The sequence below is a fragment of the Vitis riparia genome, chromosome 8 (genome assembly GCF_004353265.1).
Source record: "Vitis riparia cultivar Riparia Gloire de Montpellier isolate 1030 chromosome 8, EGFV_Vit.rip_1.0, whole genome shotgun sequence".
Taxonomy (NCBI): Eukaryota; Viridiplantae; Streptophyta; class Magnoliopsida; order Vitales; family Vitaceae; genus Vitis; species Vitis riparia.
In genome coordinates, this window is record NC_048438.1 from 11,421,908 (window position 1) to 11,438,600 (window position 16,693).

General features: G+C 28.8%; 1 protein-coding gene across 1 annotated transcript; it reads right to left on the minus strand.

Annotated features, from left to right (window-relative positions):
* Positions 1 to 280: 280 nt before the first annotated feature.
* Positions 281 to 5,346, minus strand: LOC117919976 (probable aquaporin SIP2-1). Its single transcript, XM_034837305.1, has 3 exons — positions 4,912 to 5,346; positions 839 to 1,099; positions 281 to 759 (listed from the first exon to the last, which is right to left on the minus strand). The coding sequence occupies exons 1-3, from the start codon at positions 5,209 to 5,211 to the stop codon at positions 595 to 597; spliced, it is 726 nt and encodes a 241-aa protein (XP_034693196.1). The 5' UTR covers positions 5,212 to 5,346; the 3' UTR covers positions 281 to 594.
* Positions 5,347 to 16,693: the final 11,347 nt, after the last annotated feature.

The following is a 16,693-nucleotide window of genomic DNA, read 5'->3' on the forward strand; positions in this document are numbered from 1 at the left end:
CTCATCTGTATGTAAGAATATTAAGTGAGGCATTATGGGAGAATTGAGAGGTGAGCAACAATGGAGGTTAGTGCCCAAATGGTCCTTCTCAAAATCAGTGAATGAAATGATACCCATAAAAGCCATGAGCAGCAATGGTTTAAATTTAAGAGCTGATACCAAAATGGAATGCTGATGATTTGGCCATTGGTTGAAGGTAACATCTAAAATGATGATTGAATATCAAATCTTCAGCAATTACTCAAGTTATTTGTTTTTTTGAAGTAATTGATCTTAACTAGATGATAATGAACTTTAGACATTGCATAATTCAAACAATCCTATTGTCTTTCTAATTTTTCTAATACAGATAACGAAGGAGGTAACCAGAGTCTAAAAGCATAACCATCTAAATGTTCCTAAAAACCAACTGCACAGCTCAACCAAGACCTACTCAACCTTGACAAATGAACATTGACAAGAGAAAAAGGAACAGATTGAACACAGTAGATACATGATCAATACTTACAGATGGGTTTAGTTATATTTACGTTCCCTAATGCTTAGAGGTGAGATTAGCCAACAAAAGCTAAAAACAGAACAAATGAAGGGCTGTTACTCTGATTTAGCCTTCATTTTTTCTTTCTCCTCCTTGTGTGGCTGAACCAGCAACCGGAATGTCCAGACTGCCAGTAGAGTTGCCTCCATTGGGGCAAGCCAGTAAACAAGTATATGCTCCTTGGTTATATGATCCCCGCGAGCATAAGCCCATCCCATTACCTACATAAGGCCAAAAAGATTTAGTCATCAAAGTGTTCTATTTAATTTCTGCACTTACAGAGGTGATTAATGTACTTACAGCAGCTGGGTTCATGCATCCACCAGTTAGATCAGAGCCAAGTATATGAAGAGCTAGCTTGGACACACTTGAGATCCAAGTTTTCATGAAGAAGCTCCCAGGGATGTTTCTCGAGAGCCCAAGTGAGATCATAACAATTGCAAATGTCAGAAACCCTTCTGTCAGTGCACCATGATGGATGTCAACAGTCAAACGTGGCCCAAATCCCACTTCAGGAAAGGTGTTAATGAGGAGCCTAACCCCAGTGATAGATCCAATTACCTGGAAAATGGAATAAAAAGGAAAAAAAAACATATATGAAGAAAATAAATTATTTCCCCATTACAATTTGGGAAATAGCTATAATGCTTACTGTATCTGGAAGGATCATGAAAAAAAACAAATCTTATAAGCCATTTGTTTTTTTGCAAATGATTGAACTACAATCAAATATACCCAGATCACGGGTCAGGAGCTATAATTCTTTTATCCTATTAGTTTTGCTCTTCAATTCTGCCCATGCCATGTTTATGCTGTCTCCTTTCACATGGCTCTGTCCCAGACCAGCAAGGGCATGCCCAACATAGAATGCAAAGGAAGAACACAGTGGATATAGCAGGAGTCAAAAGGTTGACCAATGCAGTTTTTCAGGTTGGGTATTATTTTTTCCTCCTCGATTTGATTAAAGTATTTACATAGTATACATATTCTGATGCAGATCAAGTGTCCTCACTGTGCACATGTAGTATACATATATTGATTTAGATCTAGTGTCCACACCATACAGATGTAAGAACAAAATAATGGGTCTCAGTTCAAGGGTTACAATATACATGTATACGGCTGGATCAGATATTGCTCAGAGTCTTTCAGTCTATCCTCATGATGCATGTATAAGAACAAAAGGCACAGGGCTGGACATGAGGTCATTGATGTACCAGTAAGAATGAAAGCGTAGGCCTCAATTACTAGAAGGCCTACTGATCTATTTGTTTTCCCTGCCACCAGTCTAATGTATACAAATACAGCAATTTAAATTATTCTAAACCTTTGTCAAATCACGGTAAATGGGGATGCTAACCCTTCAAGTGGTTCTAAATCCATAAATTAACCAAGTATAGCAGTATCCCACCTAGTTGGGCTTAGGAAAACAAATATCGATATGTCATAAATAGTAGATGAAACTCATATTTGGTTGATAGTTGGTACATCAACTCAACCCATCCCAACTTGTTAGGATCACTGGCATCAAATCCTTCTTGACCATCCTGCTATCTATAGGATCATTGCTTTAGTTGAATACTTATATTCACATCCTTTCTTTTCACTACCTCAATTCACATTTTTGCTTGCCTTCCTCTTGTTCATTTACCCCTTTCAACATAAATCAAGCTGTCCACCATTCTGGTCTGTGGACTAGTCCTTGTGGTATATGATATTTTTATGTATCCATGCATGGATGCATCCTCACTCAGTAACAGCTTTCCACATGCTTTCAGCCTTCAAATTATACCATCTCACACTTTCTTATCAGCAATAACATGAATCTACTGTAGACATTACCTTGCTATTAATAGAGATAACTTATTAATAGAAAAATCCACCAAAATATCAGGATAAGGAAAGACAACAAAAGGAAACGAATTGCCTTAAAATTCTTCAAAAGAAACAACCTTTATACTCACCACTGCCTCTCCTCTCCTCTCCTCTCAACTAGATCAAAAGGGGCACCTGGTATCATCCCTAAGAACTTCTTCCTCCTTTTGTTTGAAGCCTTCCAACGCAAAGAGTCAAGGATTTTGTAAAAGGAAGTAATCAAGACAAACACCAACCTTGGGCTTGCCTTTCACAACACACCAAGTTAGGCATTCGTCCAATTCCTACCAATAAGATGATCCATATCAAGAAGCTTAAACAAATCTACAACCATTGAGAGAGAGAGAGAGATTACAGGGTCCATTTTCTGAACCAAGAACTCCCACTGGCCTCACAACACTTAAAGCAACTGAGAAAGAGCCCATTGGTTAAGGAAGAGAAATATTAAGAGGGCATGGTCTTAAAATGAAAAACACCAATGAAGGAATCTTTTCTAAAGCTAAGGGGTTCTCAATTCTCAGGCTTTCAAAATCAAATTTTGAGCCTTAACCATCTTTAAAATTTTTGTTTTATCAAAAGAGTAACAAAATTATCTCAACATGACGAGTTATCAAACATCAAGTATACTATCAGGACATATTGGGTCTAGAAGGTCCAAGTTCAGAGGGGTTTAAACAAAGGTTAGCTGACCAAACTGAGTCTCAAATATCCAACCTAAGTCTGAGGTGTAAATCCTACATTTATGTGAACATGTGAGATTTTCAATAATCACAATTGTACGAGTATTACTGTATCCACACTTTGCATTGAGGGTTAGCAATGTTTTCAAATTTCTGACTTTACTGTTTTGGAACAAAAACATGCATGATTCAGATGGTGCAACATGGTTACAGATTGCTAGCTACCTGTGTGTATTATGGTAATACTGCATTCAAAAAGGCATTTATAGTCATGTTGTCAATTTTTATTTAGTAGTATGTCATGTATGGTAAGCACAAATTCACTCCCATCAATCTTAGATGGTTTGATTTCTTGGTACCAGTGTTCTACAGTAACAATAATTCCATACTATAAAACACAGCCGTTCTTGTTGTTGAGTTAAATTATTCTTCCTTTTACTTGAATGGAATGGAACGGTCATATAACACCTCTAATTAGCTCCTGACTAGGAAAACAAGAGCTGCTCCTTTGTCACCAGAGATGAGCTCCAACAAAAACAACAAGCTTGCTTCAAGCCTAACCTGAGTTTCAACAAGCAAGTTCAAATAATACTCAACAGAGCCTATTTCCTTCACTCCCTAGGTCACAACAGGAATTGGTTAAGTTTGAGATTTAGAACAAAAGTTTGTGGATCTCATTAGGGAACTGTACCTTTTATCTGATCAAGAGAAAATTTATGAAAAGCTGTTAGGAAAATATAAAGAAGGCGAGGAGGAGGGGTTGGAACTAAATTTGACATACCAATAAGGGGAACGCTACCATAAAAATGGCCAACAAAAATCATTAGAAGGAAAGCAATAAACTCAAGTGATACCACAAGAATCAAGTTCAGTTACAGACAATGGAGCACTTGAATTTTCAACGAGAAAAATTCAGTCCTACCTGTCAACAAATCCCACCACATTCAAACATCAATTACTCAAGCTAGTTCAAGCATCAAGCAAGATGACAAATCTAAAGTGCCAACCATATGATGCAATTTGCACCTTTATAAACAAAACAAAATTAACAGGTAAAAGTCAAGCTTAATCATTCTCCATCCTACTCCATAGCATCAAAAAACAACCCATAACACCATCCAGTGACATGACACTAATTCAAGTCCACAGTATTGAGAACTCCCTTCCCTGCAGCAAATTTTGTGTCCCTCACTTATGAAACTTACACATAACCTATGTGAAAAATGAAAACTTTACAGAATTCTGCCACCAACTTGGAAAATTATTTCATGTTCTATAACAAAGCTCCTATGAGTTTAAGGTAGTTTCACTATAAATCCATTGGATAGATGTGAAATCTTGAGGTTTGTTAAATAATTGTTATTGAGATACATTCTTCTGACAAAAGTGGTTTTCAGCAACCGTGAATTTTTAAGGCCAAATCACTCTCTTCCCTCTCCAACTTCATGCCCAGTGCTTCTTTTCTAAACTGTTCGGTTAAACAACTGAAATTTCAAATCACCGAGAGTACCCAATTCAAGCATCACCCAAGAGAAGAATCAAATTCCAAGGCAATCAAAACCACCCGATATTCAATAGTCTCCATCAATAAGAAAAGCAATTTAAACACAAATAGGTAAAGAACAAAAAAATCAGCTCCACAAGCAGGGAAAACCCATTAAAAATCCAGAAAATCAAGGCAAGCCCAGCTCATATCTTCAATCAACACAGTAAAACCCCAATTCAAAGTTCAACAAATCAAGGCAAACCCAGCCGATATTCCAAACAAGAAGACAAACCCAACTGGTTAATTCAACAACAGAACCAAAAGAATCTCACCTGAGCAGGAATCCTTGCACCGACAGTGAAGAGAAAACGACTGAAATCCCCAGAAATAGCCCCAGCCAACACAGTGAGAGGATTGTATGCCCCACCCTTGCTAATCTTCCCCAAGAAGGCGAAGAAGAACATGTTGATGATTGAAAGCGTCGCCTTCATGATTTCACCTCTTGGCTCATGGCCCCATCCCAAGACCCTATTCACGAAGAGCTTATTCAAAGCTCCAGACGATACCCACATGAATGCTAACAAAAAATCAGATACAATCAATCGAATTTTAGCCATCACTGCTCTATCCATCTATAGGTCCTCCCTCATCTTCCCTCTGTATCACCGTATTTGCATCTTATCACGTAAATAGTTTAAATATAGATTAAATTATGGAATATGTGAATCACATGGGCTGGCTTTTAAAAAGATCTGCAGTGATTCCTTCGGACTTTTTCCCACAAAATACGTAAAACAAGTCAAGACTTCCGACAAATCAATTGCACTTTTACTGGTTTTTTTTTTTTTTTTATTCCCCCTTCAACGTTTGATGTTGTCTTATGGTCAATTTTGGAAGATGCTATTGGCTGCCCAATCGAAGCTTCGTCCTTTGGCCCTTCTGAGCCTTTGGATTCATTTTGGCTTTTGATTTTTACTCAAAAACTATGTAATTTCACACCTTTGTAAATTGCTTGGAGGGTATCATTGTCTGCCATTTTCTTGGAAAATTTCAGCCTTTTCTTACATTTTTGTAGGCTTTATTTTAATTGTGAGAAGTACAAGGGAAAATTCGAGGGAAAGTAATAATGGAAGAACCCAACGAGATGATGAAAAGTTCAAGGGGAAAGTGAGAGAGAAAGAAAGCAAATCTAATACAGGTGGAAGAAGCATAAAAAAGTTTAATATTGTTGTAAATGCTTGTATTAAAATATCATAATTATAAGTCCTTTAATATTTTTCATTAATATTAGCAAATCAAGGTATTAATGTAAGACTTTTATGAAGTCTTTAATAAGAGGACTCTGACAACTTTTATGCATGCATATATTCTTCTTCGTATCCCCCATTTTGTTTATTCTCATTTTATAAGATATTATCAACATGAATTGCTTTGGAAGTAATTCTCTTATTCTAAATTTGAGATTTTTAATAAAGAATAAATTTTAAATATTTCTATTATTATTTATTTTATTCATATGTTATATAAAATGAGAAACTATAAGCAAATTATTTTGGTCGGTCATACACAAATGTCATTTAATATCATTATTACCAAATGCTATGTCAAATTATCGTATAGTTAGAAGCTATGTAAAAATTATTTTTAACGCTAAAAGTCACTTGTAAATTATAACCAAAAGTTATACAACAAATTGTTTTATTTGATTATAGACAAAAACTGTGTATAAATCTCATTTGACATTATTGTTGCTAAATCTTACGTACAAATTATTGTATAGTAAGAAGTTAAAATATACTTATAGTTAGAAGTTATTGACAAACATAACTAGAAGTTGTGTGAAATTACTATAAAGTAATTTATTTATAATCGGAATCTATATAGAAATAATTTTATATTCTTCGCATAGCTAGAAACAATGTAAAGGAAAAAATTTGACATATTGGTATAGCGTCAAACTACGCAAGAAAACAATTTCATTCCCTAAAAGTGAATATAACATTATTCTTAGAAATGAATACAAATCTCTACCCTTGATTGTTAATACTAAAGTGAAAGTTGGCATAACAAAATAAACTACATGATATTACCAAAAGTGAAGCATATTGAGAATTATTATAGATGTGGTATAAAAGAGCGTTAGTCACAGATATGTCATATGCCAAAAATATTTCGTCAACTTTTACCAAATATCAATAAAAGAAAAAAAGAAAGAGGTTAAATTGAATTTCACTAATAGTAATGTATTTGATCTGACTTACTTTTGATGGATATTGATCTCTTTGAATGTCTTGGTGAAAAAATGACTATTTAATAAATGATAGAAATACTTGCATTGATGGATGTTACTTTATATTTTGTTATATCAATTAATATATTGTTATGTCCTATGTTTTATATTTTGTTATTATATTTATTATATCATCATTACTTTACTCCTTATGTTTTTTTCCCTCAAATATTAGTTATATTTGAAATTCATTTGGTTCTTAAGATGAATGATAATAATGTATATTTCATAAACTGTGTGACTAAGGATTAAAATTTTGGGAAATATTGATGAAATATCAGTGATATTTCGAATATCAAACGAGACACGAAATTCCACATTGAAAGCTTGAATGGGCGAGAAATCGAAAAAAAAAAAATTTAGGAAAATCATTGATATATCGACAATATATCAAAATTGTTAATTTAATCAACAATTTTTCTCGTCACCTGCATTGTCATGGAAAATTAGTGAAATATCGTAAATATATCAGTGATTAAAAAAGAAAAAAAAACCAACAATTTTTTTTAAAAAAAATCCACGTCATGGAAAATGGGTGAAATATCAACAATTTTTCTTGTCACCCGCATTTCGTGGAAAATCGGTAAAATATCGTAAATATATCAGCGATTTTTAAAAAAAAAATCAACAATTTTTTTGAGAAAAATCCATGTCAGGAGAATTTGAATTTTTTTATTTTATATATTTGTAAAGTTGAAATTTTTTAAAATTTATGTAACGGGCAAAGTCAAAATAAGCCCAATCAACCCATACATGTTAATTTTTTTAGTTATATCCAATGGGCAGAGTTAGATTAAGCCCAAGCCCACACTTATTAACTATGATAATACAAGACACCCTTAAATAGAGGCTCTAAAGCTTTGTTTTCTTTCAAACTTTGGATGTAAGATTGTGTTGTTAGTTACACTTAAAAAATGGGATTGTGTTGTTAGTTACAGTTAAAAAAAACAAATACTATACAAAACATATAAGAGAAAAGACCAAACCTAAGTTCTTGGATTTGTATTGAATAACCTATACCATTGAACCAAATCTTATTTGTTTTAAATATATATATATTATAAATTAATTAAAAGGGAAATATTATAAATTAATTAATTTTTATTATCTTGTTATCTATTTTATATACTAATTAATTTCAAAACAAATATAAATTCATAAATAAAATTATCATGGTAATTTATTAATTTTTTCAACGAAGTAACGTCAAATGTCTATTGTTACTTTTCATATAATTTCTTTGAATTTTTTCTAACATTTCCATAAGTTTTGGTCAATTTTCATTTCATTGATTTTTTTTTTTGTTAGAATATCTACCAATATTTCACAATATATCCATAAAATCTAATGATCCATATATCCGTGATTATCAATATTTTCATCATTGTATGCATTCATGCGTACAATTTTTTGAGATAAAAGATACTTTTTCAATTTAATGTTAGCAAAAGCTAATATTAGTATCATATATAGTATTTTACAAACTTGATTGAAGGCTCCGAAAAAATAAATATCATGCTACCAAATGGAATTAGATTTTATATGATACTTTATATTTTAGCAAATCTAGAAGAAATTTCTTTAGTTTTTAAAGATATCTACAAAAATGATTTTCATATTGAAACTATGAATGAAGGTAATGTAAAATATCTTTACATTACTTCTGTTATTTCTAGTTTAAAGCTTCTAACAAAAAAACTCTCGACTTTCTCTTTTTGGTTATATCATACAACTATAAAATCTATTAAGTCACATGTTATCGTGAACCAAAAGTTCAATGACCTCAAATTTTTTATCCTTTGGTATAACAAGCTAGGTCACTTAGGGTCTTTGAGGATGTGTGAAATAATAAAACACTTACATGGACATCCATTAAAAAACTCTTTTGTCCATTAAATACCCAATTGTTCTTCCCTTATAAAGTAAATTGATAAGTTAGACTATCTTTTACTAAAATTTTGATTTGAGCTTTGATAGTACTTATTGTGTTGCTTTATGTCAATGGAAACGTCAATGCAACATGAAGGTAAATCTAAAAAATGGACTATACCTAAAGGAGGGTGAATAGGTGTTGTTAAACAATTTAAAAAATTTCTCAACATAAATTATCTAACCTTAAAATTCTTTACAATTTTTTTTTTCACTACAAATATTTTACAACACAAAGTAAAGATCGCATGTAAGCATGAATGCAACAACACTTTCCTAATAATTTTTAAATGCAAGTCACGCAAATGCATCAACACTTCCCAATACAATTTATAAGAATATTTTTTCATTAACACAAGTTTCCATTTATACTAAATAACTATATCCAAGATAAACAAAGAAAATATCTAGTATATCCAAATAAGCTCACACATCAGCTCGTTCTTCTTTTATTCAACTTATATCCACAAGCATTAAGTGAAAAACTAAAACTGAAAATAAATCCTTGTAGGATAAGAGAGAGAGAGGTAGTGACACCATAATTTACATGGAAAACCTTTGAGATAAAAAAACAAAGCCCCACAAGCCTACAATCAATCAAAAATTCCATAAGGAAGAACAAACAATGTGTACAAGGATTTACTTAGTTCAAGTCTTCTAATCCTTCATGAACTATTTGACCAATAGCTTCTTATTTCAATGACATACTTTTATCTTTTGGAACATACTCGACATCTTCATCAAGTTTCATCTCAACATCTTCTTCAAGCTCACACAAGAAGAAATTGGATTTTCACTTAAATCTAAATAGTTTAGAAATTGAGAGATGAATCAATGAAAGAATCAACTCATTTTTTCTCAATAAAATCATTGAAAACAACTTGGAACACAATAAGAAAATTGGATTTTCTTGATAACCAAACAACCTAAATTAGGTAAGAAAAAACACAAGGGAATGATGACTGACACAATTCAAAAAGCAATATTTGCTTTTTAAGTTAAAAGAAACCCTTGATCCAAATGATGAAATGAGATCAAGAAATTACAACCTAGATCGATTTGACCTGGAAGCTGTATGATCCTGGAATAGGGCATTTTGAATACTTAATAAAAAAAAAAATTTAAAAATACTTCCCAAGCTTCTCGAGCTCCAAAAAAATATATTTCAAGAAAAACCACAATTTGAAAGACAAGGTTAATTCAATTTCATTCAACTCCAACCTCAATTATATACCTTGATCCCTTGGCAAATTCAACGACTTGATCTTCATTAAGCAAATAGTCTAAAGAAGTATTGGAGAAACCAAGTTATGAGACACTTAAGAATTTTGTCCCGAATTGCCAACTTAACTAAATGCTCACACAATACATGCTAATATAATAATACATGCGCAATGATATCGAGATTTTAATGTGATTGAGTTAATCATGCCTATACAAATGATGAAGAGGATCATTCTAATATGCCATATATAAATGAACAGAAAATAAAATTAAATACAACACTTAAAAACTTTTAGGTCATGTTTGGTTAATTGGACACAATAAATGAATAAAAAATATTATAATAAATCTTATCTCATGATTAGTTAATGATAAATCGCGGTATGTTATATTATCACTTCTCATATCTAATTTTTAAATCAAAAAAAATAAAGAGTAAGTGGTGAGATATATTATCTCATTATCATTGACTTTTTATATCCTCTATACTTGGAATACAATAATTCTAAATTAATATATGAGATATTGTAGACCTCAAAATTTGTCTCAATTTTATTTTTACATTAATTTTTAGCCCAATTTTATTCTTAGTTTTTAAATCTCGATTACATCTTATATTTTTTGCCCACTCACCGTCTAATTATTAGTTTTTATTATTATTTATTTTTTTTCTATTTCTTATCTTTATTTCTTCATTTTCTTTCTCTTTTTTTTCTCTTTCATTTCTCTTCTTATTCTTCCCCCAACCACTCCACCTACTTCCTTATTCTCTCTCCTCCCATTCCTACCCCCCCCCCCCCCTTCCCAAGACCACCGACCCTCCATCTCCCTTCTAGTTTTTTTTTTCCCTTTACTTTCCCTTTTTTTTTTTCTCTATTCCCCCCACCCCCTCCCACACACGGCAATGGCTGGCTCCCATTTTTTTCTCCTTGCCCATTCCACTTGCTCTTCTTCCTCTAGACACTACACTGCCACACGCCCCCTCATTTCCTTCATTCCATTTCTTTTTTTCCTTTTTCATTTTTTTTCTATTTCCCAAAAAAAAAACCCATCAATCCCTCTCGTCGTCGACAGGACCATCGGCCAGTCGCCACTGGCGAGTCACTACCGGTCGACGACTCCCTCTTTTCCTCTCTCATTCTTCCATTTCCTCAACTTTCTCTCACTTTCTTATCCTTCCAAAATTTGAATTGTATAAGTTTTTTTCCCTTTGATTTTAATAGTGATTGTTGTTGAAATTGGGCTTGTGTGTTTGTTTGTAGGCCTTATGTTTGGGCTTTGAGATTTGGGTATGGACTTATGCATTTATGTTTGTTTGTAGGTCATATGTTTGAGTTTTGAGATTTGGGTATGCATATTGGATATCTAGTTGAGCTTAATTATATATATATATATATATATATATATATATATATATATATATATATATATATATATATATATATATATATATTTTATTGCATGTGGGCTCTACATATTAAATTTTGTTTAGTTTTAGTTGTGGATTTATATTTGTATATTAAATTAGGCTTGAAGTATGAAATATTAGTTATATGTGAAGCACAAAATTTCATCAAAGAAAGTGAGACTCAAAAAGTTATAAATGGAGCATTGAACTTGTTGTAAACTTATTTGGATATACGTTTTATTTCCCACTTTTATTTGGTTTTCTTTTTATTAGTTTTTGTAAATATTTATTTATATATATTTACTTGTTGTGTACAAAATTAGATATCGAACAAACCAGAAATTTTGTTTAAATAAGAGGAATAATTTAGTAAATATGTTTTAATAAAATAATAATTTTAAAATATTCTTTTTAATAAAAGAAAGTTTTTTATTAACAAAATTTTAAAAAAAATGCTTTTAGAAAAATCCAAAAAAAAAAATTTAATAGAATTTGAAAAATTGTTTTTAATAATAATTGTCCAAAAATTTCTTTATTTAATAAAAATTGTCCAAAAATTGTTTTGTAAATAAAGTTGTCCCAAAAAATAATTTTTAATTAAAAATTCTTTACCAAATAAAGTTATTTTTTTTTACTAATTTGAATAAATCACTTTTCTTAAATAAAAACAAATTGAATTACTTTTGTAAATAAAATTGTAAAAATTCATTTTTTTTCCTAGTAAAAGTAAGTAAAAATAATTTTTGTGCCTAAATTAAAATTTTCCAATAAATTCTTTTGATACAATAAGTGTAAATAATTTTTCTGAAAATTGAATACAAATAAAATTGAGAAAATAAATTGACTCTTTTTTGTAAATAAATAAATTAAAATCGCTCATTCAAAATTGTTTTTAATAAAATCCTCTGAAATTTTCAGAAAAGTGAGTTTTTAATTTTTTTAATTAGTTCAATAAATCAATTTGCATAATTTTGTTGTCATTTATTTTGTACATTCTTGTAATTTTATTTTATCATCATTTTTGTGTATATTGTTTCGTTCTTTTAATCTTTGTATCTATGATTAATTAATTAATTGTCACAAATCACTTAATTCATTTAATAGAGACCGTGTGCATACTAGCTTAAAAAGGTGTTACGACTCACTACTATATCTTCCCAATAGGTAACTTGACCCCTGAATCCATTTTTTTTTTTTTTTTTGCAGACATGTCTTTTACAAATAAGGAGTCACACAAGGTTTTCTTTCTTATTTTGTTTTCCCTTTAAAAAAATTAAAATAAGTGGTGACTCCAAGTTTTTTTTTTCTAAAAATCAATTTTTCAAAAATAAATGAAAAACAATTCTCGTCATTTGAGTGGGAACGCACATGAAAAATGCGGTCCACAGATATACATATCCCGAAATCAGAAATTTACTTTTCTCATCCATATTTTTTATATTACTCAATTACAAAACAAATTGTTAGAAAAATTAGGCTAATCCAAACCTATGGTAATCACCTTAGAGAATAGGTGAATAGGATGATGGTTTTTTTTTTGTAAATTTAAACTATATAAATGTAAGAGACAAATATATGCAAGTATATAATAAAACAATGTAAAGATAATTGGATTATGGTTCCAGTCCACCCTCTTTGACTTTTGGCTCTAAAAACCCTTTACATTTCTCAAAAGATATCCCACTCTTGAACAACCCCTCAAGTGATACTCCACACTCGAGAATCCCTAAGTGATACATCATACTTAGATTCTTCTTCTCAAAGATATACAAATAATTTCGCAAACTTCTAGTACAAAACTTTATGCTCAAATGATACAAGTAAACTAGGATTGAATGGTGCATTAATAATATGCAAGTTTTAGAACAATGGTACACTCAAAATCTCTCCCAAGGCTCAAATATATTAAAAAAAATGTTTAGAAAGATTAAGCTCTTTATACAATGAAGATTTGAGCCTTTTTATAGAGAAAAAAAGTCAAACTAGTCATTGGGGGTTCGATTGATCAAATTGGGGGTTGACTGGTTGACTAGCTGTTAGCATTTAATGCTTGGAATGTGACCATTGGACCTCGATTGCCCCTTGACCGGACCTCGACCGGTTGAACAACCGTTTTGGAAGAGAGATAAAGTTTTTTTTTTGCACCCCTCAACCAATTGAGCTGGGGGTTGACCAGTTCCTCATCCGGTTCAACCGGTTGAGTCGTTTTTGGCTCAGCAACCAACTTTTTTAACTTAAAACCTTTTAAACAACTTTGGAAAACATTTGACACAAGATTTTAGTTGAAAACATGAAATTATCTAATTTTAAAGGATTTAAAATGAAAAAACTCTTTGATGATTTTGGTACATAAGTAAATAATGTAATGCATGAAAATCCTAGTGCACCAACAACCTTACAAAGAGATCTTATGAAGCTTGGATCTTGAAAAACATTTCTCTTTAAAGTTTTTTTTTCTTCTTAATGATTTCTTTTTTACTTGATTTGTCTTTATGATTACCACTTTGGAAATTGTCTTGTCTAAACACACTTGAAATATAATCATTAGTTCTAAACTTTATTTTATTATCATCAAAACCGAGATTAACCAAACTTTAGTTTCACACAAATAATTTTGATTGAAAAATAAATTTATAGTTAAAAAAAAGAACTAAAAAATATTTATAAAATATATTGTAAAATAATACTAATATATGTATTATTTCATATACACAAATTGTTTTGTATATTTTAACAGTATAATAAATATTATTAACAAATAAATAAAAAATAACTTATTGAATTATAAATTATAAAATGAGAGATACTTTTTTTAATAACAAATATTGTAATGCAATATAATATTTATTTTAAATAAATATTGAAATGCATTATTTTTTTTATTCAATTTTTATTCTTTTTATAAATTAAATAAAATTAAGACAAAACTTATTCTATCTTATATAATACCTTTAAATATTATTTATAATGAGATATGATATGGATATGCATATCTTATCAAATCAAACATAGCCTTAAATCATACCTGATCGATTATATATAATATGTGATAAGAAAAAAGATGAGGTAATATATCGTATCCTATATTTGATTGATAATGGGATAAAAAAATTTGTTTTTTTACTTATCGTATCTCACGAAGATATGATAAGCATTATCATATATGATATGAAAATCTTCAATTAATGAAATATAAATATATGATGGATTATAGATTTATCATTCTCATCCATTTTTTTTTAAATTTTTTTGTGTTACTCATTTTGAACAAAAAATGATTAAAAAAATAAATTGTAGTTCAAAATAAAATGAACTATATATATATATATATATATATATATATATGAGAGAGAGAAATTTAATGTCTAATACAAGGGAATGTGGGTGAATAAGTATTCCATGAATTAATCCCTAAATTAGTTTCTAACTTTATATATATATAATAGGTATTCCATGAATTAATCCCAAATTAATTTCTAATGTTAAGTCTTATGAAAATTAAAATTTACCTTATATTCTAAAAAAAGAACTATTATGAACATATTTAAAATTTGAAATACTAAAAATTGTTTAATATTCATGTATTTTAAATAATTTTTAAATTTATTATTTTAAAGGCAAGTATCTACCATTTAAGACTTATTAGGATTTTTTTTTACCTTAATGATAATAACAAAAAAGAAGTCTAAGGGTTTGCTTGGTAACTATTTTTAAGAATAGTTTTCAATTTTTCAAAAAAATAAGTTTTTAGAGAATATCTTTTAGTCGTTTTCATTTGTTTTTTGAGAGATGCTTTAAAAAATAATTATAAAAACATGTAAAATGATTAAAATAAAACTCTGGGCATAAAAATTATTTTTAAAATATAAAAAACAGGTCAAAAACATTTCAAGTTATCAAATAGACTTTCGCTTCTACAAAATATTAAATAATAGTTTTTAAAAACTATTTTAAAAAATAGTTATCAAACAAGGCCTAAATAGTTAATATTTTGGTAATTAAAAAATGATAACATACAAGAAAGTGAAAACTAAAAAAATAATTTCAATGAAAATTAATTTACAATATGATTCTAACTAAAAGTTTGAAAATGATTTCAGTTAAAATAATTTTACAACACTTTTTATTATTAGTGCTTCCATCAAAATTGTTTTTACAGAAAATCACTTAGATTGTGTTTGGTTCTCGAAAAAAAGTTAACAAAACAAAAAAAATGTTAAAGAAAATAATTTATCATATTTAGTTTTATTATAAAAAATATGAAAGAAAGACAAATATAATTAAAATTATTAAGAAATTTGTATATTTTTAAATTATTTAATCTTTATATAGAATAATTAAATAAGTAAAAAAATGAAATAATATATAAAAATAATTTATTGATTTTAAATTAATTTTTTTATTTTTTTCTTCTACTTTTCCCTTTTATTTTCTCTCATTTGCATTTTCTTCTACCAAATATAACTTAAAACTATATTTGGTTCCTCTAAAATTTGAAGGAAAATGTAAGGAAAAGAAAATAAAAAGAAAAAATAAAACAAAATATAAAATTAATTTAAAGTTAGTAAATTATTTTTACGTTTTACTTCAATCTCATTTAACTTAATTTAACTTTTTTATATCCAGATTAAATAATTTAAAAATATACAAGTTTTTAACTCATTTTATTTTTATTTGATTTTATTTCATATTTTTTTATGTTACAATTAAATATAAGAAAATTATTTTCTTAACATTTTTTTTTCTAAAAGTTTCCAACTTAACTTTTAAAAATTATTTTAAAATCTTATGAATTCTTAAATTCCTGTACATACATAATTTAATTTGAATAAAGTTAAAAAAACAATGGAAAAATAGAAAACAAATTTTGGGCTAAAAATTAACAATAAATTCATGCTATTTTAGCTAAGATATAACAATACATTCAACTCATCTAAATGTAAAATCATTTCTATTATAATTTAAAGGGATTAAAAATGATTGAAAATAAAATGAATTAAAAAAAGAATCAATCAAATTAAGTTTTTGAATAAGTGGGTGTAAGGTAAACCAACTTAATAATTTAAAGTAATTTAATAATTTAATTTAAGTCATTAAATAAATTAAGTATATTTAATAAAATAATTTAATGATATGACTTAAAGTAAAAAATTAATTTTTAAGTAATAAGTAAAATAATTAATTTATTCTTAAGTTTATACATTTATTTTAATTTTTAATTTTATTTATTTTAATTATATCTATGATATTTTTTATTACTTCA